Consider the following 23,863-nt stretch of genomic DNA (forward strand, 5'->3'; position numbering starts at 1 on the left):
CGTACCAATGCTACAGTACCGCTCGAAAGGTTATAAACTTTGGCCGTTTTTAGTTTAAATTGGCCAACTTTGAGAGCGTGTCATGGTAATACTAATGGTCCCATCAAGTAGATTTGTAATGGATTGTTCAGAAAAAAGGCAGAGCTTTATTTTTGTAGTTGACAACTTTTTTGTACAGGTACTCCCTAGCAAGTTACGTATCAACAAAGTAATTTCCCACTCAAATCGGCCTATTTCAGTGTAAAATAGTGCAATTTTTGAGCTGTTGTCTTGAAATAACCCTAACTATCTAGGGAGTGTCCGTATAAAAAGTGGTCAACTACAAAGTTGAAGATCAAACTTTGTTCAGTATAATTCATTAAAAATCTACTTGATGGGACCATCAGTATTACCATAACACGCTCTCAAAGTTGGCCAATTTCAACTAAAAACGGCCAGTTGATAGCCTTTCGAGCGGTACTGTAGTTCTGACCCTGACTGCAGTCTGAAACTCTAAAACTCATCCCTCGACATTCCCATAATTTTCAGAGAATTCCAAGACGTCATCGACAACAATCGAATTCTTCTCCAAAAAGAGCGTCAGCTGAAGCGTGAGATCAACGCGATGAAGAAGGAGCTTCGCAGAATGGGCGCCGTCATTTAATTCCGACTCGACTCGATCTTTTTTGTTGTTCTTTCCCCAGTAGTGACTGTAGTTTTTTTTCAGTTTTTTCTCCCATTTTGTTATCTCTTTTCCCCACCAAAATCTGCCCATTTCTTGTATCTTTGTTACGGGTTTTCTATTCCAAAATTTCCCATCTTCCTCCTTCAAATTCTCCTCTTTTAACTGCTCACATTTCATTCATCTCAGACTCAAACACTCAATAAATGACATTGGTTTTTTTTAAATCAAATGTATTATTTATTTATTATTTTTCAGAAAACTTTGGAGATAGAAATAATGAGATCAAGGGAAGCGATTTTCAGGTATCGAAGCAGAGAAAAACTAGAAATTTTCAGAAAAAACGGACACTCGGGGGGCAAGTGGTGGGGTGGGGAGGGAGGAAGTAAAGCGGAGGGGGACGAAAACTTTTTGGCGGGAAATTCAAATTTTTGGGAAATTTTTAAAAATGTTGCACATTGAGAAAACCGGTTGCGAGTGGGGGTAGAGAGAGACTCCGCCCACTTCTCATGTTGAAAGTGGGCGGAGTCTAATGACAGAGAAATTTACAAAAAACACAAAAAGAAAATAGAGAAAAAACTACCAAACTTGGCATTTCCTTTCGGGATTCATCGGAGATCCAATAGGACATTGGAAGGCTTTCGCGAATTCTGGACGGTTTTGGAGTGGTATCATTGCGCGATACTTGGATGGAGCATGCACGTCTGTTAGGATTATTTGGATGTAGTGTTTCGGACGGACCAGGGAACACCAGTTCTGAAATAGATAATGGATTTGGATGAGTAGCGACTCTCGGGTGGGGGATACGGAGTTTTGTTTCAAAAGATGTTGGATCACTGATTTTCCTTATTTTGGTCACTGTAACCGACGATATTTGACACTGTAATCAAAAAATTTTGTCAGTGTAACAGACGATTGAGGTCACTATAAATAATATGAAATCTGCATCGTAGGTCAATGACACTGCGACTTGAGTTCTCAGATAATCTGGTTTCCAGGACTTCCTACATCTGCTCCAGAATCTTGATGAGTTTTGCTGGTACAATCCGCCTGTCTTCTGACCTATTTTCAATCACGAAACTGCAAAAAACAGTGCAAAACTACTCACAAAAATACTGGCTCAGTTTCAATGCTAGGGAAAAATGACTGAGTAGCAACTAGGAGTATTAACTGACGCTGAAATTCTTACAGCGACCCGAAGTTTCAGAAGTCAGTTGAAATTTCAGATAAGCAGCTACAATTTTCAGCTTTTGACGGTTTTTATTTAACATCTAAATCTTTATTTTAGTAGTTGATTAGTTTTTTGTACTATGCCCCCCTAGTGAGATATGAAAAGAAAAAGCGCGGACTCTCAATAATCAGAAAATTTTGGTTCCGCCCCTTGTTCAACCATTCGGAGGCGTCGTGCAAAAAAGTTGTCAAAGTTGTACAAAAATGAATGTCTAGACTTGCGTAATGTATCAAGTTTAAAACTGATGCTGTGCCATGACAACTGATGCAATGAGGTCCTCATTATGAGGATGTTTGGAACATTTTCCGAGCATTTAGAGATTTGTAGGATTTGCTTAAATTCGAGAGCCCACTGCGATGTCACGGATGATCAGTGTTTTAAACTAACTTGGTTATGACTAAGTTCTATTCTAGATGTTGATTTTTGTAGTTGACAATATTTTCATATGAGCTCTTTTAAGCAGACTTGCAAAATTCCGGGCCGGCCCGGCCCGGTTTTGGCCCGGCCCGGCCCGGCCCGATCGGGCCGGATTTGAATTTTTGAACTTTTTTCACTACAATTTTTTGTCCAAAAATTTATTTTCTGAAAATTTTTCATATTTTTCCTCAAGTATATTTTTCAAAACCCTTCGAAACCTACAAAAAATTGTTTTTAAGAAATATTTTTCAAAAAAAATCGGGAAATTTTCGAAAAAAAATTTTGAATTTTTTTCAGTACTGAACTTCCGGGCCCACCGGGCCGGGCCGGGCCCTAGAAATTTTCATTCCGGCCCGGCCCGGCCCGTTGCAAGTCTGCTTTTAAGGCTCGACGAGACATGTCTAGCTCAATTGAGTTGCCCCCTAGATCGTACAAAAATGTGTGAATATAAAAATTTCAACAAAATTTCCATTTACGGTATTGTGGCACAGTTATTTACAGAAGTTACAGGACAATTGACTATATTACAACCCGCCGAGCGCGCGCCAGGAAACTGACGGTTAAGAAAGTTTAGAGTTCTATTTACAGTAACCATATCCCTCAAAGTAAACTCACATTAGCATAAGCCAAAAAGAACATCTGCTGACTGGTGAAATTCTGGAACCCAGGCAACGCTGGCTCACTGATGCCCGTTGTATTTGATTTCCAGGCCTTATAAGCATTGAATGCCGTCTTCACACCTCCGTTATCGGCAATATTCTCTCCAAGACTCAGCTGACCGTTGAGATGAATGTCCGCCTCAACGACGTGCACGTTTTCATACTGGCGGACGAAACATCTGGAATTTAATTTAATGCTCTAGATGGTTGGTGTGTTACAAGGGAGTGGTACCTGGTCTTCTCGATAAACTTCTCCTCCGTCTCAGCATCCCACCAATCATTGAGATTTCCCAACTCATCGTATTGTCCACCTTGGTCATCGAAAGCATGGGATACCTCATGTCCAATGACTGCTCCAACCATTCCATACGTGATGTAGTTGGGGACACCCAAAGTTAGGAACGGGAATTGCATTATGCCGGCGGGGAAGACTGCAAAAAGGGGTGGGTCTAGCTTGTAACATTATCTTCACTCACTCATTTCATTATTATTCGGAGCGTAGTAAGCATCCACCTGGGCGGGACTCTGGAACCACATCGATCTATCCAATGGTTGATCGAGACGAAGCAACTCTTCGGTGAATCTGACCAACTTCACTCGAATCGTGAGATGCAAGAGGTACTCCCTTGGTTTTATCACCATTCCCCAGTTCTTTTCCATCCAGGTGTCGTTGAATAAAACCATTGGAAAACCTGATTTGTATTCGATCATGTTGGCTTTCGAAATGGCTCGACGACGAGTTGTTTCATCCATCCAATCGAGGACATGTAGTTGTTTTATGAACTCGTTTTTTAGATAGGAAGTTAGTTCAGTCATCTGGGAAAAAGAGGGGATTTAGTTTCTATGCTTAAAATAGGCCACGCCAAATAAAGCAAACAACTTTCGCGTTTCAGAGAAGTAAGGAGAATGCTTTATCTTTTTCATAGTTTGGCCCCGTTTTTCTCGTATACCAGGCCTCAAGGGCAAAAACTGAATTTATATTTGGAATTGGCGTTTTCTCAGCTTTCGAATAATATAGGTCACGTCCCATATCTTCAAAACTGACTCCATGACCCATCCTTCTAACGGAATCTCTTCACAAACCAATTTTTTTTGAAATGTCTGTGGAGCGCGACTTTTCTGACAAAATTGTGAGAAACTCTATTTTTCAAGCTGCCCTATAAACAAGGTATCAGCATCCGCGCTCTAACGTAATAATGTTTTCCTGCTCGATAGAGCGCGGTTGCTCACTCCCACGGTGGCCTAGCTTCCAATCAGATTTTTCTAGTCCATCCGCTTTATGTATAGTATTTCCACCTCACTGATATCCCTTGACAAACCTTATTCATCGCTCTCTCTTTCTCGAAGAAATTTTCAACGAATAACCTTCCGACTGGCATATCCATCATGATCACTGATAAAGTTACACAGTCTTCCCATCTGAAAAAATACAGAATGACTTTGAAATGTGTAAAAGCAAAAGTCATGAGAATTCCATATCTGTTTTCAAATGTTGATTCTGAAAGTATCAGAAACTTTGGTCATGTTCTTGCAACTTTGTTCGTTTTGAACCCAGAAAAATTTGATAAATTGATTCAGAATCCCCACGACCTCAGCATTAGAGTCATATAAATTTCAAAATGCTACTCTACTCACCTATCCGGTGGTGGGCTATTGAACATTCCAGTCTGATTCGCCTTGAATTGGTAGAACGGCTCTCGGGCGGTTGGCGGTAAAAATGGTGAGAAACCTGACAAAAATTAAATGATTAGTTAAGTTATGACTGAATTTTCAGCAGAGACAACGGACACAATAAAACAGTACGTTTCATCTGGAAGACACAACCTCACGTCACAGTTTTTTTTCATTAGAATTTGGAGAAGTAGAAGCTGAAAATTATGAGAGAAAAAAGACAAATTGTTAGAAAAGTACAAAGGAGAAAAGAGGAAATACTAGAAAACGGTGAGTGAGTTTTACCAGACGAAACATACTGAAATAGTCTCCGGTAGGCCCACCTTGGACCAGTCGCCACGAGATGTAGTTGGCGAGGACTCGTTTCGGTGTGGATTGGAGCACGTGCTGGAAATTGATAGTTTTGAATTTTGGGCCCTGGATAGAGACCATACAGTACAGTGCAGTAAGATATACAATTTGATATTTTTTAAGTGGAAAATAAACTACTTTGAGAGGGTGTTACGGTATCACTGATTGTCCCACAAAGTAAATTATGTATAAACCATACAGAACAAAGGTAGAGCTCCATTTTTGTAGTGGACGACTTATTTGTACGGACACTCCCTAAACAGTTATGGTGGTTTTAAGGTGACAGCTCAAAAACCATTTTATTTTGCACTGGACGATTTGAGGGAAAAATTACTTTAGTCGATATGTAACTTTCTAGGGAGTGCTCGTGTGAAAAAACTGTCAACTACAAAAATGAAGCTCTACCTTTGTTCTGTATGATCGATTAAAAGTTTTGTTTGGTGGGACAATCAATGATACCGTAACACCCTCTCAAAGTTGGCCGTTTTCGACTGAAAAAAACCAAATTGTGTATCTTACTGCACTCTAAGTTGGTTCCTCCAGACTAATTACAAGTCCTACCTGAATTCCAACAAAATAATCAATCTCTCTGACAATCACTGTATGGTTCGGCGACAAATCTACCAACTCCTTGAAGACTGTTTTCAGATACTTCTCGAAATTTATCTGAAACTCTTTTTTTTCATTCATTTTAAACTTCTTAAAAATTCAGGGGCTCAAAATGAAAATCTCACGAATGGAAAGACACTCTTCAACTGCCACAATTCGAATCGATTGTTTCCTCTCTCTGGATCCCTCCGAATCATATCATCCGCAGAAAAATTCACAAGTTTCAACTCAAATTCCATCGCCTCGTTCATCTCTCGATCTGCCACTGCAGGATCAGCACCCAGTGCCACTGCAGTCAATTTCATGAGTGTTGTGTAGTTACGGAGCATTGGATCATTGGCTCCGGAGAGATATGGATAACGGGATCCGGCTCCCCATTTTGGTTGGTCGAGCTCTATGACACTTCGACTGGAATTTGAGGGATCGTGGGTTACAGCCATCTCAAGAATCACTGCGTTGACACCAGTGAGGTTGAGCACCAGGGCGAGTTGTTCTTCCCAGGAATGCGTCCATTCTTGCCATTTGTCGCCTGGAAACGAGAAAGAATTTTTTAAAAGGATTTTACCAAAATGTAGATCTCGGCGAAATGTATGGCTGTGACTTACTACGAGCTGGAACAAAATGCTGGAAAACGCGGAAATGGCCAAAAATTTTTCCATATTGGCCGGTAGTAGTTCACAGCAATATGTGTCTTCGAGACCGTTTCGAGAAATTTTCGAGAAATCTCTCGAGAAACAAATTCTGAGGACACACACTAATTCACAGTTATAGATCTCGCTGGGAGCTTAATTTTGCTATATTTACAGCTCTTGAAACCCAGTTTGAAGCGAGTTACGCGTCTATCAGTGTCGGCCTTCGATTCGGTTGACAAGTATGCAGAAATGATGCCAATAGCGAGTAGATTAACCAAATATAGGTAGTTGACAACTTTGAGATTCTTGCAAGCTGTCATAGAAATTTTCAGTTTCTGAAGTATTACCAACTTTAAAGATTCTAGCTATAGCTAGACCGCTTGCTCAGACCCTATCTCTATTTGTAGGGATCGTACAAAAAAATTTGTCAACTATAAAAATAAAGCGCGTAATTTCAGCAATTCAGAACTTACTGATTATTTGTATTTCCGTAGTCAAAAACATTTCAATGCTGAAACTGAACTACTTATGGCTGCACAGATTTTTCACACAGTTTTCATTTAAAAATTACCATTTTGAGGAGCCATAACCTGCCCAATTCCTACAATTTTTTCTTTAAATGAATAGAAAAATTACAAGGTTGATAATTTCAGATACCCAGACTATTTCCTACCTTCCAAAGTTGGCCACCCTCCAATTCTCTTCGAAATATCCCTCATCGCCTCGACGCCAGTCGCCTCCAATTCCTCCTCATCCAAACACTTCTGATAATATCCTTTCGCCAACTTGTCCCATGACTTTTCATTTTGTGAAATCGGAGATTGAAGCATCGATTTGACCTGTTTGTTCAGTCGTGATTGCACATCACTAATCGTATGACGAAGTGGTTTGTTAGCCGGTAGATTCTTGTTCAATCCGTAGTTACCGCACGCGAATTCGTAGAAATCTTCACACGGATCTATCTGAAAACTATTTTACTTGAGATGCCTGTTATTAACAAATAAAAACTCACTTTTGAATTCAAATTTTCAGCCAAAAAGCCGGCTAGACGTACACATTCTCGTGACGTGCACACCACATCATTATGATTTTTTGCCGATCGATCGACGGCCACCGATGAGTTTTCGAATGGTTGTGGATATATTGGACGACCGTCAGTGAACGTTTTGTAACCGTCAAGTACCCATAACCACAGAAATAACACAGAGAGAAGAGCGGTGATGAGGAGGCCAAGGAAGACGAGCAGGAGGGTTTCGAGAGTGGTTAGCCGGCCCAGGCAGCTCCTGAAAATTGAAAATATTGGGAAGAGTTATAGGTATTGGTAGTGCTGGGGGAATTATCTAACTGAACGTTATGATTTTTTATTGCACGCTGAGCGGGGTGTGCTATTAGAACCAGTACGGGTCATATTTGGTGAAATACTCGGCTCTGACAAAGCAAGTCTTTGGAGACGCGGTATGCTGCCGATTTAGAATTTCATGTGAAAAAGCTTGACCATAAGTAAAGTTTGAGAGCTTATAACTCGGCTCGCAGAGACATTTATCCGGTTTTAATGGGAGAAATGGACTCCATGTAGTCGAAAGTACCTGTGACCAAATTTATAGATCGTTTGAAAGCCGCGTCTCCAAAGATTTAGTGTTTCAACCAGACGTTTCAAAACCAAACCAACAAAGATTTCTGAGTTTCCAAATGTCTAGTTTCAGATTTTCCAGATTTTACATATTTCAGTTTTTAATGGTTCTAAAACGACCAGTCAGAACCGCCCGTATTAAAACTGATACGAGCTAGAACCAACTAAAAGCATCGGACTGTTCTGTCGTCAGCTTCTATTGGTATCAGGTCTAGCTCGCACGGTTTTATCCCTGCATTTTAGTATTATTTCAAACTGGAGCAGTTTTAAGGACCAGAACTCCACCCCCTCTATCTTTGTAAACCTTTTGGCCGGGTGCCAAGGCGCGGCTCCATTCTCGGGCTTCATTCGTCGAGAATCTCAATCCACAACAGTGTCGACTCTCTTGATAAGGCGACAAAACGAGCGCAGAAAAAGTGAAAGAGGATGAATAACAAGAAATCTGTCTGTCTTCTAGTTTTTCTTCGTCTTCTCAACCGAACATGTTATTCCGAAACCAAAACCGGATGTTTCTTCGTTTTCTTTTCTTCTATGTGAGTTGTCGGGATAGTCGGGGGGAAGTCGGATGAGGAGCAAAAAAACGGAAAAGAATATTTATTAGAGCCGTCGAGGGAGTAATATTAAGAAACGGGAAAAAACAGAAAAAGAGGGGTCAAATAAGGGAGAGAAAAACAAGGAAATGAGTTAGATGGTGGTGGTAGTAGGGTATGAAGAAGAAGAAAAAGGAGAAGGGGGATGATAAATACGGAGAAAAGATTTGACAGGCGTAAACGGAGTCTATCCGGGTATAATCAAACAATAGGTCAAATTGGGGAGCGGAGGGGGGAGGAGGTCGGATCCATTTTTGGAATGGTAGAGATAGTTAAGTAACTAGATGATATAGGTTTGAATATGTTCCTTTTTAAATTTGAAGTAATTGAAAATTTTGAAAAAAAAATCACTGAGCTGGCAGTGTTTCAATGGAACTACAGTACCGTGCAGTAAGATGTACAATTTGGTCTACGTTTTTAATATTGATAAAAACTCAAGCGTACATACAGTACCGCCCAAAAGGTTATCAACTTTGGCTGTTTTCAGTTGAAAATGACCAACTTTGAGAGTGTGTCATGGTAATACTGATTGTGGCATCAAGTAGATTTTCAATGAACCATACAGAACAAAGGTAGAGCTTCATTTTTCCAGTTAACAACTTTTTGTACAAGAACTCCCTGAAAAGGTACAGTCTTTCAACTTTTACATCTCGAAAATCTCACACTGGAATTTTGATGATCAGGGAGATTCTGGACTAAAAAGTAGTCGACAAGAACAGTAAATCTCGAGGTTTGATCTACAATTTCTACAAAACGTGGAACTGTGGGACAAGAACGCACTGAAAACTGCGGAAGTTAACAACCTACTGTATAAAAGTTCAGAATACCGAAAAACTGAAAAATAAATGAAATTGAGTCTAATCGGTTCAGGAAATTCTTACAACCGCGCCCAACCGAAACCGAAGAAAATTGTGTGCGAAATTGAGAAACTCAGAGAAAAGAGACATTTTTCAAGGGCATTTCGGTGGAGCGCAGTTGTAAGAGCCGTGCTGAGCTAATATTAGAAATGTAGGAATTTATTTATAGTGGGTGTCGTAAGAGTCGGGGGTAGTACTCGTCGGAAACTGAATAAAATAGCGTCAAGAGAGGTTTTGTGAAACTATTTTTCACTAAAAATGTCTTGCTGAAAATCGAAATAAATTTTGTTCTATCAGAAGCGCTATGATTCTATGTACCCTGAACTCTCCCCCTTCCCTCCTCCACTTCCAAAAAATCTGCGCCGAAAATATGTTTCTTTTCAACACGAAAATAAACGCCTCCTTCTTCTTCTCCATTTCAACTTACTACTCTACTCCCAACGGTACAATAAGTCAATGTTTCTTCACCCCGAAAAGTCAGACACAATATTCTGCAAACAAGGAATACAGAATGTTGAGTGACCGCTCTGATCTTTATGCTTATCCCACGCAATATGTGCAAACTTGCAACGGACCGGACCGGGCCACGACGAAAATTTTCACGGCCCGGACAGCCCTGGGGAAAATTATTTTGAACTAAATTTTGAACAGAAATTTGAAATTTTTTCCGAGAACGTTGAATTTTTGACTATATTTCAGAATTCGATCAAAAGCTAACTATGAATCAAAAAATTGAATTTTTCAGTGTAAAATTTGGTAAAAAATAGGTACCGTTTCTTGAAGGGTCTTGAAAATTTGCAAGTATGAATATGTGGACCTACGGTACCCAACATTTTGTACTTTTCCGAAAAGGCAGCAACAAACCAAAGAAAAATAAAGTCTCAAAATGTTATTCTTTTTGACCAACACATACGAAAATGAGACGGTTGGTGTGTATGTGTGTATAGTACTCGCCTAAGAGACGAGGCGCTAATCCAAAAGTTTTAAAACAAAATTGGTGGGGGAGACGAGTCGCGTAACTAGACAGAAGAAAATGACTTCTTTTGGGGACAAACAGATATAAACAATAGCATTTTTGACTCTTTGGATGGGGGGAAGCGTCACAAATTGGTTTTTAGATGTTTATGAGACGAAAAATGAAATGAAGGAGGGAGGAATGCTATTTTCCAGGGGTAAAAAACGGGATGAAGGTATTTTTTAGTACATGCTGAATTGGAACTTCAGAAAAAAGAATATGGTTAGAAAGTTATTACCATCCACTACCATTTACCATCTGAATTTTATCAATTTTCAATATTTTCAGTCAATATATCTCTATATGATGTACTTAACCCTCAACATGGTGCATTAGTAACTTTTATGCTCAACGTTTGCTGTTTTTAGCTAGTTTACACTATTTTCTACGTAATTTACTACATTTTTAGAATCTCGACCTCAAATAGTGCATCTCGGTACCCAATATGTTGCATCAACTGTCCCAAAAGTCAGGTTAGTAACTTTTTGGTCATTTTTTTCTAGTTTTTTGACATTTTGCCTTTGGCCGAAAAGCAAGGAATTGAGAATTCAATAGATTTACAGAAAAAGAAAACATAAAAAGATGTGGACAGTTTTCTCGGAAGGCTGAGTAAAAGATTTTGTAAAAATCGAAATAAATGAGGTATGATCAAGTCAGTCAATGTTGTATTGGAATTTCAGAAAACAAACGTTTAGAAATCAGAAACTAAAGTTGTTCCCACAGTGGATTCGATTTTTGTCTAAAATCAAAATAGACTCAGGTACAAATGATTGGAATTGTTTCGGAATGTTTCGGAACTTCTTGAGTAGCAGATCCGGAATCTCACAATCAGTGATAAACAAGAGTCAGTAGGAGTCAGTAATTTTTTAAAGACGAGAACATAAAACATGGAATTTTTGGGATAACTGGGAAGTGTTCAGTATTTGCACCTGCCGTGCCAACAGTTGGACTAAAACTTATAATGAGTTATAAACTGAAACTAAAACTCATCATAAAAAGTTCAGAGACGTCAAAGCCCAATTTCATACTGGAAATTGGCAAAAATGGGCGGCCCTAAATAAAAACTATCCAAAATTGAAGTGGTACAAATCAGAACTACCAGAACCATCTGAATAGGGTCTAATGGATTTGATATAGCGTTTAGTAATTCGATCCTGATTCATAAAAGTTGGATTTCGAGCAGTTTTGAATAGGGCAGTACCGAATCTCGATCACTTTTTTTTTGATCACCCAAAAAATTATTGTAATCAAAAATCCGGACAGAAGAATGCGTAGAGTCAAATCTGATTCTGTGGAAGAAATTCCAAAGATCTCACTATCTGAAAATCTAGACTATTAGTCTCGAGGTGATCTAATCTCAATTGTAGAATCTTGTCCTGAGAGCAGAAATCAAAAAATCATTTAAAAAAACTGTAAGTCTACCTCAAAATTTTTACAGAACAAAAAAATTGGAAAAAAACCGCAGCCTGATTTTGAACACCTGCTTCGTGATTTCTATTTTCTTTCTTCTTGTAACATTTTATCTCATTTCTCCGTTTCCTCTTCCTGATATTTACGTCACATTCGAAAAATGATCTTCTTTTTTTCTTTTATCCCGTAACCCGAGTCAACTCTGTTCAGAACTTGAGATACTACGAACAATAGAAAAAAAGAGAGAAAAAAAAATCAAAAGTAGCAAAAAAACGGATGAAAACAAGAGAGAAAGAAGCTTGTCAAATGATTAATTTCGAGATTTTTTCGATTGGCGGGATGGGAAAAAAAGAAGAAAGAAGACATATGTTAGTGGAGGACAGATTGGCTCGCGGGAGCAAATCAACCTGCTCCCAGGAGCACGTCACGGAGAACAACTTTTCTTTCGAGCAAAAAAAGTTTATATTGCTGCTCCTGGAAGAAAGAGGAATCATAAAATTTAATAGAGTTTTTGGTTCCTTCTTTTTCTTTTTATTTATTTTTTTATTTTGCGAAATGTGAATTTTATTGAAGGAGCATCTCCCCTCTTTTCTTTTGTTTCTTGAGAATACAAGTGGGAACAAGTGAGAGAAAAAGACTCAATGTTCATCTGAATTCAGAAGAAGAAGATGGGCATGAACAAGGAGGAGAAGAAGAATATGGCATTGTCACGCAAAGTTTCACACCAAAAGAAAAGAAGAGTGACGGGAGATTAGAAAGGATCAGAAACAAGATCAATGTGGAGTTTTTTGGGTATGGATCAGAAGTTTTTAGGAGAGGGAAGGGGGGAAAGAGGTCAAAGAATGGGTCAGAGTCATGGGACACAGTGAGAACAAAGCGAAAGAAAACTGCAGATCTACAGTGCTGAATGGTTTCAACAAACTTGTGAAATTTCGGCCCGGCTTCAAGAAGATACCTATTTTTTGATCAAATTTTTTGAACATTTTTGAATATTACACCAAAAAATCCAATTTCTTGATGCATAACAAGCTTTTGATTGAATTCTGAAGTATAGCAAAAAATTCGAAGTTTTTGGAAAAAAATCAAAAAAATTTCAATATTTCGTTCAAAATTTATTATAGTTCAAAACATTTTTGAATTTCAAACCCCGGCCCGTGACAAGATTAATTTTTTGAGAATGGTAGGCCAAGAGCTCTTTTTTGTAGTTACAGTCCATCAAGTTATGCAGCTCCTAAATCTCACTTTTTTGAACAATAATATGGCGATTCGAAAGTAAAATAACGTTGTTGATCTGAGGCTTTTCAAAGAAATTTCGTACAAAAGTGAGGGTCTAGATTTGTTCTTGAATTCCTTCGAAAATTGACAGGCTCAATTCCAAATCCAGGGTATCTTGAAAAAAAAACATGGGTCCTCAATGTTTCAGAGCACTGATTTCGCTCTGAAATTATCTGGGTCAAACACTCGCAGCGTCCTCGTCGTAATATTTTTTCTGCTAGGCTTAGAATTCTAGGAGTAGTGATTACCTTGAAATAAAGTCTTTCTGGTGCTTGATTTCTAGAGGACCCATGTTTTTCAAAAATCCCGGGTTTAGGAATTGAGCCAAATTGACGATAAGAAGTGGCACCGAAACCCACTCTCAAAATTTGCTAACTCTCCAGTGAAAACAGGAAGTAAAAAACTTTTTGAATGGTACTGTATCTAAAAAATGTTGTTCCTAATCTGTGATTGAGACATGTTTTGAATGTTGAGTGCTTACTGTTCCAGAACATGAGTATAAAAATATCATCGTCATATTTTTCTAATCATTTTTTCTTTTACGGTCCGAAACCTGGAGGTCGGTGATGTCATGAATATACTTCCTATTGAAAAATTGAAAAATGACTCTGTATGACTGAAACAGAATAAAGTACCTACATCCTCAATCTCAAAAATTGTGATTTCTATAAATCATTTTGACACATAGTTTAATCCTTACATCAAAACTGACAACTGAATCCTGTCTACTTTGAAATTTAGTCAGATGATGCAATAACAAAAGTTCGGACGTTTTTCCTTTTGGAGAAATGTCTAGAAATGGTTTAACTCATGAATTGGACAATTCCTTTTTTGGTAACTCTAATCTACAGTATCAAGACCAAGTCATAAAATTTGTGTATGTGTACTAAAACTGAAAAAACTGACAACCTCCGGTCTATTAAATGTGAAACCCTCCATCTCCTATTTCCGATTTATAATTCTTATCATTTTTCATCAAAAAACTTTTTTTCAATTTCTTGTTTCCCGTCCGCTGTTCCTCAGGAGCTTTCAGACAATTCCAGTCAGTAAAAAACGCGGAAAAAATGTTTGAAAAATGAAGAATGAAGAAGCTGTTAGAGGACGGCGATGGGGAGAAAAGAAAGTGGAAAGGAATGGAGGAGCGAAAGCTAATTAGTGGCTCTTCCGGTGAGTAGAATGAAGAAAGAAACGGCGAGAAAAACGGAAGGAAACTGGGCTTAGAAATGAAGAACTGGTGAAGCTATGAAGAAGCAGAATAACCATCAATAAGAAGATGGAGAAGGGAAGAGAAGGTTTCTTGAAAATTTTGTATTTCAAATTACTCGGTATTCAGCGTTTTTCAAGGAATTGTCGGGTTTTCCGGGAACTTTTTTGTTTAGGTAAACTAAAACTATTGGACTTTCGAAGCGAAGCTTTTTTAAAGATTTGGAGGCGCCAGGAGGTTCGATACGGAGAATTCGGTAACATTGCTGGTGGCAAAATATGACATTTTTAATGTCTGGTATCAAATCGTCTTGAAAGTAAAAGTGCCTAAATTACCATACATACATAGTCAGTTTTTTCTTGAATTCCAAACTTTACGTTGAAAACTAGACTTTTTCAAAAAAAAAATCTGTACATTTTCAAAATAATTTGAAATTTTGGATCTTACTTCAAAACGGGCAGAGCGGGTCTGAAAGTCATTAAAAACTTCTCATATTTCGGGTTTTAACGGTAAAATGACGGTTTTAAAGAGTTTATTCTAAGAAAAAACACTAAAATTGCTTTTCAACTACTTTTAGATACAAGTTTTGAAAACCGAGAAGTCTAGAGAGCCTGGGATGTTAAGAAAGAATTCCACATATTCGGGTATCTATGACCAGAAGAATAATTAGATTAAATGAACGAATAAAACATCTGCGTAACGTAAATTCAATACACGATCTTGGTAAATTGAAACTCTCCCAACCGTTTCATTTTATAATAAGCTTTTTTATTGGAATTGGAACTTTTCCCGTTACTTGAACTAACTTATGTATTAGATACGCCTGATAAATGTTCTATAATAATGTGGTAGTCAGGTCACGGCGGTAAGTTAAGTTATGAGGCATAAGTGTATGAATATGAGTTTATGGACAATTGAGGTCTTCTTATAACGACTCAAGATACAAAAGGTTCTGTCAGGTATCTATTAAGATAGCATGGTTTTTGTAAATGCGCTCAATCGAAATGTAAAAAAAGTTGCAGGTGATATTGAGGAATATTGAGAATAGAGACTTATGTTAGGAAAGAAGATGCAGATGATTGAACCGTGCCAAGTTATGTATGCAGGTTTTGAGCCAAACTTTTGACTCATGACTCAAAAAACGTGCATTTTTACACTCAAACCTGTCAAAAAGCACAAGATGTCATACACAAATCTCCAGAACCTAAAAACCCCAAAAAATCTAGCTAAAAGTCCAACATCCCATTCTCTTCCTGGTTCTACTCCCTCAAAAAACTGACCCAATTCCTATTCTTCTTCTTCTCTCCCACCCACACTTCCTGCGCCCAGACGACTCGCCATGAATGAGATACAAATTTGGTGGCGACGACTTTCGGCACCCCACTGAGTTTTTTTTTTCGATTTCTTTCAATTTTCAAAAAAGAAACAACTAATTAGGGGTGAAAAACCACATGTTCATCAGATTAGAAGGTGTGAGATGACGGAAAAATGGAACTGAGTTGGGTGAGGGGAAGGGAGAGAGAGTAATTTAATGAGAATTATTATGGGAGAAAAAATATGAAAATGAGGGGATAAAAATAGGAAAGTAATGAAGGAGTTTAATTGCGTTTTTTTTAGTTTTTTCTCTACGTTTCAGCGTCAAACCACCAGCGCGTACCGCGCGTTCAAGATCTACCGTACCCTTACTCACCTAGTTTTCCTCTTTTTACTCGGCAAATACAACTGACTTGTCGGTCGACACGTCGATTGTCGACTCAACGTGGGCGCTGGCTTCTTCGGAGGTTCGTCTATCGTTCGTGTCAGAAATATTGGTGAGGCGTAGTAGGAATTCTCATCGGAGCACGCGTAAATTGGGTGATGAGTCTGTTGAGTTGCTCCGTTTATGGAGAGGTGGTGGGGTAGGCGAGGAGCATGTCTGGATTGGACACTGACACGTGGGAATTCGGAAGATGAAGCGGAGGAAGTGGAAGATGTCGAGGTGGACGAGGTGGAGGCCAGCTGAAAATGGAAATTGAATGATGGGACAATTTGAAACTAAGCCTATTCGAATATCACAGTTATTACAACTGCGCTCTATCGAACTCCTCTTTTTTCTTTGCGTCTCTCGAGTTCTGTTTTTGTCGGAAAACTTCCTTAATTTTTTCGGAACTGTCGGAAATTTTCGATTTCCGAGAACTTTTTGCGGATAAAGTTTGGTTCCGAAATTTCCGAATATTTCAAATATTTTCGTGATGATAAAAATAGGAATTTGTGCGGAATTAAAAGAAATTGCTGCAAAACCAACGGTGCCAAAACGTCACACATGTGTCAAAATTTACAGAATTTTTAGTTTTTACTACACATTTATAGTTTTTGCCTATGAAAAACTTGAGAAACCGAGTTTCCGAAATTTCAGGAATTCCCGAAAAGAATAATTCGGAAATTTCCAACAAAAAATTGGATAAGTTCTGAATTTTCGAAATTTTTAGTCCCGCATATCCCTGCACGGTACTGCGCCAGTAACATCACAGTTTCGAAATGTCTCTACTGTCACATTCAGGAAAAGAAGACCCATATTAGTAGACCATTCAGTAGAGCGCACAAAATCTACGCTCCGAAATTTCAGACTATAGTTTCAGATACCTGCTCTATTGATAACTTAATCATGATTGTGAATTGAGTCATAGAAACTTTTTTTTTACCATGGAAACCCCTTCAGCAAAAAAAACTCACATGCGGATTCAGATTCATTGTCAATTTCTCTTCAGCTTCTCCTCATTTCTTTTCGTATTCAAGCAGGTTCGTCTGAAAATGTTTGAAATTTCGTTAAAAGGTTAGAACACGATAAGATTTGACAAGAAAAATCGCAAAAAAGGAACTGATTGGGTCAAAACCAACAGGTCCGGAGTGATCTTTTTCCCATGTCCGTTTCCCCTCCCATCTCAAATACATTCAACAAATAAAACGAGAAAAAACATCGTTCTGAACATGTTGGGTCACTCTTTGGCTCCTGTGTTAAGGAGATACTTTTTCGGATTATTTGAGGAAATGATTAGGAGAGAATTAGGAGAGGAGAGATGAGTATCAAACCTTCTCTCGATAGAGATGGAATGAACTTGGATGGGTCAGTAGGTGGAGAGAGGGGAAACTGGTTTAGAGAGGGAAAGTATGTGTAACAGTTTCTTTTTGGAAGAAGGGGAGGAAGAGAACAATGAAATGAAAAAAGTAGAAAAGTAAGGAGAGAAGATGAAGAACATGAAAATGAAAAAATGATGGTAAAGGATCTAGGAGAGAGGGGGTTTCTAGGCCATCAAAATGCCATGGAAGGTCAACTAGAAATGATTAGCTGAAAATTTTAAAGATTCTGAATATAATTTTGAAAATCTGAAATTGTGAAAACTAACAGAGATCTAGGAAAATGCACTAAATTTTTGTAAAATCTGGCTAACATTACGGGAAAGTTCGTACAACTGCGCCCTATCGAAACTTAGAAAAATTGCGTGGGAAATTGAGAGACGCAGAGAAAAATAGACTTTTCTCAATGGGGTTTCGGTGGGGCGAAAAAATATATCTCGAATCGTTTCGTAAGTTAAAAAATTTGGTTCTAGAATCAGAATTCGAAATTTTCAGCATTATATGTACTGATGAACAGTTTGTTTAAAAAGACGCGTAAGTTTCTAGATAATAGACTAATTTTTACTTAAAATAAATGAGAAAAATGAGTTAAAGAAAAGTTGAAGTAAAAAGAAGGGTGTTACGGTACCACTGATTGTCCTACTAAGTAAAACTTTAAATGGATCATATAATAGAACAAAAGTAGAGCCTCATTTTTGTAGTTGACAACTTTTTTGTACGAACACTCCCTAACAAGTTACGTACTGACAAAGTTTCTGTGCAAAAAGTGCGATTTTCGAGCTATCGTCTTAAAATGACTATAACTCTCTAGAGAGTGTCCGTACAAAAAAGTTGACAACTACAAAAATAAAGTTCTTCTTTTGAACTGTATGATACATAAAAAATATATTTAGTGAGACAATCAGTGAAACCATGACACACTCTCAAAGTTGGACAATTTGAACTGAAAAATGCCAAATTGTATATCTTATTGCACGGTACTGTACAAGTAAAACCGACGACAATGATGTCTTAAGTAACAGATCTAAATTCCAAACAATTTTCTTATTACCTCTCTCCAAAAACTTCGTACCAGATGGCTCCTCTCTTCTTTTTCTTCTCCACCACCACATGACAATATACATGTGTAACTGATGACAGCTGAGTATATCGTTAGGTTGGGTCACTCCCCTGTCAGAGGTGTGTGCACAGGAGGGGAGACGACGACTATTCAAATGATTTACACTCAGAAGAGAGAGGGAGATGCCGACATTTTGGTATGAGTAAATCAACTGGGAAAATAATGAATCAGAAAGGGCGATGAGCAACTGTCTACGAGGAAAAGTGACGTGCTGGGTAGGTTACTGTAGGTACAGTAGACTTGTGCTAGATTGGGAACCCGGGGACAAGATTTTTTCTCTTGGGATTATCAAATAATCTGACACCAATATACCACGACCGTCACCCTACTTTTTGTAATTAAAAGCGTGGAAACTAGATCCTTGCACTATTTGCACTTGAGTTAGAGCTTGTTTTTACGCTACCGCCTGGCCGCCTCCTCGTCTCTCTCCTTAATATCTTGTTGACTGTCAAATTATGAGTGAGAAGGATGAAAAGCGGAAGGAATAAGGATGAATAAGAGAGGGGGGAAGGTAACGAGGTGATATTGAGGGAAGAAGACAGAAGAAGTCTGATGGAGCAGGGCAGGGTTTCAGTACGAAAATTTGAATTTTTTGATTTTTTTGGTTTTTTGTTTTGCAAAACAATCGAATGTTCAACTTCATTTTTAATATTGATAAAAACTCAAGCGTACTAACAGTACCGCCCGAAAGATTATCAACTTTGGCTGTTTTCAGTTGAAAATGACCAACTTTGAGAGTGAGTCATGGTAATACTGATTGTTCCACAAAGTAGATTTTTAATGAACTATACAGAACAAAGGTAGATCTTCATTTTTGTAGTTGACAACTTTTTTGTACGGACACTCCCTAGAGAGTTATGGTCATTTTAAGACGACATTTCAAAAATCGCGCTATTTTTGCACTGAAATTGGTCGATTTGAGGGAGAAATTACTTGCTAGAGAGTGCTCGTTAAAAAAGGTCAACTACAAAAATGGAGCACTACGTTTGATTTGTATGATCCATTAAAAATCTACTTGATGCGACAATCAGTATTACCATGACACACTCTCAAAGTTGGTCATTTTCAACTGAAAACAGCCAAAGTTGATAAACTTTTGGGCGGTACTGTAGGATTTTGAACTATTTTTGATAAAAATTTCAAAAACCTTTTTGAAAAAACTGCGCACATTTTTTGAATCCGGGCCGACCAGAATGGCCAGCCAACCCCAATAAATTTCTGAAAATGACAAGAGCGATATTGTTTTCTGTTCGTAATATGGTAGTTTTGCACTTGCCGTGTTTCTAAAAATAAGAGCTGAAGGAAAGAAAAATGAAGACAAAATGAAAATTTTGCTGAAACAGAATTTTCTAAAAAGCTGGTTTCAGCGTCGGTCTAAGATTGAATTGAGCCGAGATACATGATTATTGAAGTGAGATTTAGCGGAACCGGACTGTCTCTATTCGAAGTCCAGGAAACGGTTTTAGAATCGTCACATTTTCAGGTTTTCAATGATAATGAATTGTTCCTTGGTCCCTCAAAATAGAAGGATTAACTCTCGAAACAAAATGAACTTTTGACTTTCGGAAAGAAGTTAAAGGCAAGAGCAAAATTCGTAGATTTCCCTCAAAAGACATTTCCTGAATACATAATTATGACAAAAATTGAGCTAGTTTGTTGAAGTGCGAGGAAGTGAACTGGACGATCTGCTAGAACTAAATTCTGTATAAAATTTTGACAGAAAAGAGCTATAAATCTCCAACACAAGCCAATTTTCATGTCACACACATCGAGAGATATCTGATTTGTTTATATTCTATCGACCGCCCACATAGACTAAAACAATGCAATTTGAGATGAAACAACAACAACGAAAAAAAAGAAGAAGCCGAGAGAATAGAAAAGTTCAACGTATCAATTAGAAACGAAACAACGGCAGAAAAAGAAACGTTCCGTTTGAAAATAACAAAAGGAAGAATTGAAAGCAATTAGTCTATCTCTTCCATTCGCTTCTCTCTTCTCCAAAATGCTTCAGTTCTTTTTTTCTTCATTTCCTATTGGAATCCAATAGAGATCAAGTTTCATTTTCTTTCTCGTCGCACCGGAGTTGATTGAGAGAGAAGATGGTGAGCTTCCTTGTTTTTGAGCAAAGAGTTTCAAAAGGGAAAAGAGAAAAAGAAGTGGAGGGAGAAGAAGACACAAAAGGTGGTGGTGTTTGAGTCGTGGCAAGTGGATTGAGATTTTTGGAAGGGCACATGACGTCTCAAAACGGTATATTTAAAAACTAAGACATATTGAAACCGAAGAATCGTAAAATGGAGACTTTCTGAAACATTGCATTTGCTGGTGCTACCTTAATGAGAGCGAACGAAAACTGCCCCGGATAAAAACTGCCAAAATCAAATCAGCATTAAAATCATCAGAATAAGAACGAATGAGAACCAGTACGAATCTTAACCAGATGGTAAAGATCCAATACAAGTAGATTCTTATGTAGTTCAAAAACGGACAGACCTAGTTCGCAACAGTTAAGAATGGAGATGTTTAGTTTTGAAGTGTCTCTGTTTTGAAATCCTTCAGCGGCTTAGGTTTTTTGAAGTTTAGAACCTGTGAACCAGATGTAAAGACGGAAGTTAAATTATTTTCGAAAGTATGAAACTGACGGCATTAAGGCAAGTTTACATAATTAATTGCATTGAAGGTATAACTATCCTTCGAGCACAAAAATTCCAACATTTTACTAATCTGATATCAGTGGACCTGAAAAAACAGCTGAATTTCACACACATAAGTCGTAAGAGTGGACACTGGATGAACGATCAACTGAAGTTTTGAAAAATCTTCAACTGTAAAATTATTGTTTTTTTCAAACCAGTGTGGCTCAAAAGCAGTGATCTTGAGGATTCAGAATCTGTCTTCAAAATTTTTCTAGCATCAAAATGAGCCGAGACAAAAAAGTTTGGGTATTCATAATTCCGAGTAGAAAACTACTGTATCTAGCTTCATTTTCATTGGGAGCAAAATCTGATAACTAACTCAGAATTTTCGTAATTTCAGCGTATCCATTATTTACAGAGAAATGAGTTCAGTAGAGAAAAACTTCAACGTTTTGAAAACCCTAAGAACCTAAAAACAGTGTGAACCAGGAAGACCAAATAGTGATAACCCAGAGAAGTTGCTTGTTCTCTCTTGTCAAAAAGGGGGGAATTGGTCATTAAGTGGGAAAAGAAGTCGAGTGGACAAGAGACCTCATCTCCCTCTTGAGAGAAGGAGATAAAGGGAAAAAGAGAGAAGAGAGAAGGGTATGTAAATACGGTCAAAATGAATGTACTTACATCACCTCCTTCATAACAACTAAATCAGTGTTTACTTGTTATTTGAAGGATAGAAAAGAGGATGTATATGTTAACGAAGTGGGTGGTGGGGCTGAATGGAATGGGACAAGAAGCAGAAGGTACAGGAGGAGAGCAACAGCTGCTTTTAGGATTAGGGGGGGGGGGGAGATATTTATGGTGTCAAACTAGACACCGATTGGTGGAAAGTTTGGAAATGAAATCTGGGAAAGTCGGTCATGGGTTTAGAGTTTTCAAATGTAATGATTTGACTGGTAACTCGATGTTGAAGGGGTTCCGAATGTTTACTAGGGAAGATCATGGAGTCAGTTTGGAGTTATGGGACGTGACATATATCATTGAAAGCTTAGAAAACGCTGATTCCAATTTTATATTTAGCTTTTGCCCTCGAGGCCTAGTAAACGAGAAAAACAAGATAAAATGAATAAGGTCAAATTATAAGCACACGATTTTTTTTTTGCATTTAACCCGTGTTTAAAAAGTAATTGTTCTCTATTTTACCAACCAACAGACTTTCAATTAAATTGAGGTGGAAATCAAACTGACTCTGAAGTATTTCAGATGGAGCCTATCTATTTTGAAAGCTAGAATTGCGAGGGTTCTTAATATGATTTCAAAACTGCCACCTTAGGATTTCGAAGTTGCATTTTTGGCAACATTAACCAAGTCAAATCGTATCTCAGTTCATCTAGATTCTAGCCAAAACTTGAAACCTTTTTCAGAATTCTCTTGATTCCAGATTTTTGGTTAAGACCGTTTCTACTAGAATCTCCGTACGGGCCCGATTTTTCATCGAAAATGTTAAAATTTTAAATGATTTTTCAGGACTTCTTCTAATTCTGAATCATAGTCGAAAATTTGAATTTTTCGCGAAAAGAATTCAAAAAAATTCGAAAACTTCGAAAAAATTTGAATTTCGATAAAGAACCCGAACAATTTTACTACACAGTTAGAAAAATAGATCATTAACTATCTCTCACACTTGTTTGTTCTAGAAAATTTGTGACTGGTTCGAAGTGTCTTAATTCTCAAATCGGTTTTGAAACGTCTGGTTTTTATACAAGAAAACCAAAAACGGTTTCATAATGCCAGTATTTAAAAAAAGCTTCATCGCAGTTCGCAACTCAAAAAAAGAACAAAATCAAAAATTCATGAAAAATGAGGGAACCGCTTCAAATACTGAACGAAATCTTGACAATCTGCTATTAAAATTCAAAACAACAAAAAAAAAAACGAAAAAGAGTTTGAGAATTCTAGAGAAGAGGTCTTCCAATTGTTCAAACAAAAAATTTTACGATTTCATAGGTGCAATTTAAACGTTCAAACTTATATATTCTTTTCAATGATACATATTCAAGTCACGACAAAAAAATAGATGCTAATTCGAATTATACCTTTCTCTCCCTGCTATATACGACCTTCCTTTCCTCAATTCTACCTTTTCCATCAAACTTTTTTTGGAAAAAAAGTAAATGAGAAGAAGAAAAAGAAGAAGAAGAATATGGAAATGTAATAGGGTGAAAGTGTAGGGGAAAAGGTGAAAAGAGAAGAGAAATCGGAACGAGAAGAGCGAAATGATTATCCTGGTATAATGATAAGCACAAACATTGAAACTAAATCGGAAGACGAAGACGAAAGAGGAATATTCTGAAGATGAAATTAGATGATATATAACCTAGATTTACACGGAGGGACTAGAAATAACCGATTTGGGAAGCTAGTCCACTAAAAAGCCACTACAAATTTCCTCTTTTCCTATCACTCTTTCCCCTTTCGTCTCTTTCTAGGCCACCCTCGCCCGTCGTTTATTTACGCTTTCCCAATCGCTCTGGGCCGTCGGTTCCATGGTGTAGTGGTTAGCACTCAGGACTCTGAATCCTGCGACCCGAGTTCAAATCTCGGTGGGACCTATCGTTTTTTTGCAACTTTTGAATCAAAAGGATAAAGTGTTTATGTGGATCCTGAAGTCCGTTTAGTACAACTAAAGCCGTGGGGGAGGCGGATGATCCTCCCCGTCCTCTCTCCACGATGCGGATGACGAACGAGACGGTATTAAATTGAAAATACATAATAAATCATGATGAG

The 23,863-nt window shown here is 37.9% G+C and overlaps 2 protein-coding genes across 2 annotated transcripts; both read right to left on the bottom strand.

Moving 5' to 3' along the window:
* Positions 1 to 1,240: 1,240 nt before the first annotated feature.
* GCK72_020336 (uncharacterized protein) lies at positions 1,241 to 8,209 on the bottom strand (the record flags this gene model as incomplete). Its single annotated transcript, XM_003116102.2, has 12 exons — positions 1,241 to 1,417; positions 2,925 to 3,147; positions 3,201 to 3,399; positions 3,445 to 3,784; positions 4,288 to 4,387; positions 4,604 to 4,697; positions 4,963 to 5,026; positions 5,552 to 5,656; positions 5,725 to 6,128; positions 6,905 to 7,193; positions 7,244 to 7,514; positions 8,166 to 8,209. 12 exons carry the CDS (start codon positions 8,207 to 8,209, stop codon positions 1,241 to 1,243), a joined length of 2,310 nt encoding a protein of 769 aa, XP_003116150.1.
* Positions 8,210 to 15,898: 7,689 nt separating this feature from the next.
* On the bottom strand, positions 15,899 to 16,942 carry GCK72_020337 (uncharacterized protein; the record flags this gene model as incomplete). The annotated part of the gene is made up of 2 exons (XM_053733515.1): positions 15,899 to 16,210; positions 16,925 to 16,942. The coding sequence occupies 2 exons, from the start codon at positions 16,940 to 16,942 to the stop codon at positions 15,899 to 15,901; spliced, it is 330 nt and encodes a 109-aa protein (XP_053582428.1).
* Positions 16,943 to 23,863: the final 6,921 nt, after the last annotated feature.

The sequence above is a fragment of the Caenorhabditis remanei genome, chromosome V, assembly GCF_010183535.1.
Source record: "Caenorhabditis remanei strain PX506 chromosome V, whole genome shotgun sequence".
NCBI lineage: Eukaryota > Metazoa > Nematoda > Chromadorea > Rhabditida > Rhabditidae > Caenorhabditis > Caenorhabditis remanei.